Here is a 2,603-nt window from a genome sequence, read left to right on the forward strand (position 1 = left end):
CATTCCCTCCCTCCCCGCAAAGGCATGGCTATTCCACGAGGAGCCCTTATTCTTTATAAAAAATCAATCAATTGATAAACCAGGAATGGCTTCCACCTCCCACGCACTTTGCAGGAGAAAAGGGTGCAAAGGGCTGTATTTTCGATGTGTGCTCAAGCATCCGCGTCAGAAGAGGCTTGGAAATCCTTCCCCTTTCCCATCCACTCGGTCCCTATCTCACTCACTTTTGATCCAAACCCATTCTTTAGAGAGTCCCAGTGGGGTCTTGCTCCTCTTGCCTTTTTTTTTTTTTTGAGGGCAAAACAGACTTTCTGTCTGCCTGGGCTATTCTTTTTTTTTTTCACAGTCGTGACTTTGAGTTAAAAAAAAAAGGTATCAGTCGCTCCGCTGGAGCAAAACCTTCTCCCGGATAGTTTGGATAGAGTCCATTACAGAAATGTTCTGAAAGGCTAGTGAAGAATCCCGTTTTACAGCTCAAAAATAAACATACGGATCAGCTACATTAAAAGCACTTCTTTGAAATATTGTGGTTAAACAGCCCAGATTGGTTGATTGCTCCATGCGGGGACATATGTTCTTGCAAACTGTGCGTATTGTTACTAATGGGGATTCTCACACCACAGCCTTTCCTTTGAATCTGAGGCACTGGTGGTTTCTCCGGAGCTGTTGCAAGGTTGTTTTAATAATTTACCAGTTCTCTTGCACTTAGTGGTGTTGCGGAGAGTCAGAGCCTGCTACGAAGGAGGCGTTTCGCAGTGTCCGGAGGTCTGATCTCTGCTGCCAAGCTCCTTCCCGTACCTCTTACACACAGAAATCAAAGCTGCTCTCAAAGTTGCGTGTCGGGCAAAGAAAAAAGCAAGATTCTCCCACCCGTTCCTGTGAACCCAAATCCCTGGGCAATCTGTTGCTCCCAAGGAGTGAAAGCACTCCTAGACCACTCCTAGACCACCAGCCTGATGCCAACAGCAACCAAGGCAGAGAGATAGCCAGCAGATCACTCCAGCTGCCTTTTTTTTTTCTATCTTTAAATTTACTTTCCCCCTGATTCTGATCCAGCTCTTAGGAATAATGTTTGTGGGTGCTTTTCCCCTCTCCTCAGGTAATTATTGCCTTACACAGGGTGACAAAACCCAGGATCTCCTCTTCCCTTTGCTCCTCCAACTGAGCACAGGCATTTATGGCTCTGGCCCTTTCCACCATCACCTACAGCACAGTATGTTTGGGTATGTCCCAAGGTGTTGGTGTCCCCGGTGCAATGGGATAAGGCTTTCCTGGGATCCTGGGATCCTCACCAGTGATCTCTGTCCATGGAGATAAGCAAATAGGTGCTTCATTTTGGGGCTGAGAGAGAAGGTAAGACTCCCGTAGAGATCCAGCCCAGTAGTACCTCAGGACCACGCAGACCTTGAGGGAGGATGTGTCACTTAACACACGCACGGGGCAGTGGAAGCAAGCCAGGCTCTAAGAAGAGATGGCTGTGTTATATGTGCTTCCCCTTTCCCAGGAGATCTTAGGGGCACCAAGTCCTGGCTAACAGAAGTCCCTCTCTCCCCTTGGCCCTGGTTCCCCTCACCATATGCTTCGTGGTGACCGCATGCCCTCGGGGCAGCGAGGTGGGATCCCCTTGCAGCACAATCTTGAGGGTGGTGAAACCTTGCCAGGGCTTTGCTGAGCGTGGCAGGGAGGAACCAGGCTAGCTGGGCATGGTCTCCACCTGGTCCCGCTCACCCACAGATCCAGAGGGTCCGGCTGGCTGCAACGTTGGATGCAACGTGTCCCCTCACCCCTTGTCTCTGAGCCTGCAGAGGGGTGGCACGACCTCCCTCCCTGGAAAGCCATCTCCACGCTCAGCCCCTGCTTCTTTCTTCTTGGGCATCCCGGCGAGGAGGCTCGGCTGCCTCGGAGTGATCTACAAAAACAAAGGAATTCCTTCTGCTTCACGGCCTAAACAATCCCCCCCTGTTTAATCATTTCTGCCGCAACCAAGGAAGTGTGGGTTAACCTGTCAAGCTCCACAAGCCCGGGCTGACCAAAAAACCCCCGGAAAACAAAAGAGTGGAACGAAGCGGCAAAGGGTTTTGTCGCTCTATGACTGTTTGTGTTGGAGGGTAGCACGCGGCATTGTGCTTCTGTCTCCGTCCATGCAGGCTATAGAAGACAGAGGCTGCGATCCTTCCCGTGAGCTGCGGGTTGGTACCAGGGTTATAAATCATCTCGATCATTTGTTTGTTATATTTGCTCCAAATGCTTCCCTTGCCTGTATCTCCGCTCTGGGAAATGTGGGTTAGAAGAAAGAGTTTGTTTGGCAGAAGAAAGAAATCACATGCCCGTACCCCCCACCCGGCAAGCAGTTTTTGATTCCGCAGGGAATTTATTTTTTAATTGGATTAATTTCTAGCCTCTCCCGGAGTAGCAGCTGGGGTCTTTGATTCAAGAGGTTAAAACAAAGGGGCGTGAAACAAAAGACCAGTCCTTCGCATTCCCCACACAGCGTGGGCCTCGTGCGCGCTGCCCGGAGGTATCCCTGGAGCAGCGCATTCCTAAAGGTCCCCCGATGTGGCCCTCAGCCAGGGTCTGCTGCAGGCTTTTTGGGGTGCTCCCTA

The 2,603-nt window shown here is 50.8% G+C and overlaps 1 protein-coding gene across 1 annotated transcript in view; it reads right to left on the reverse strand.

Annotated features, from left to right (window-relative positions):
• Positions 1 to 1,876, reverse strand: part of PCDH8 (protocadherin 8) — an 8,945-nt gene extending 7,069 nt beyond the window's left edge. The window contains 2 exon segments of the mRNA XM_009882440.1: positions 617 to 725; positions 1,785 to 1,876. Of these exon segments, the coding sequence (XP_009880742.1) occupies positions 617 to 725; positions 1,785 to 1,876 (201 nt within the window).
• Positions 1,877 to 2,603: the final 727 nt, after the last annotated feature.

Source organism: Charadrius vociferus, unplaced genomic scaffold (genome assembly GCF_000708025.1).
Source record: "Charadrius vociferus isolate BGI_N301 unplaced genomic scaffold, ASM70802v2 scaffold253, whole genome shotgun sequence".
NCBI classification, from domain to species: domain Eukaryota; kingdom Metazoa; phylum Chordata; class Aves; order Charadriiformes; family Charadriidae; genus Charadrius; species Charadrius vociferus.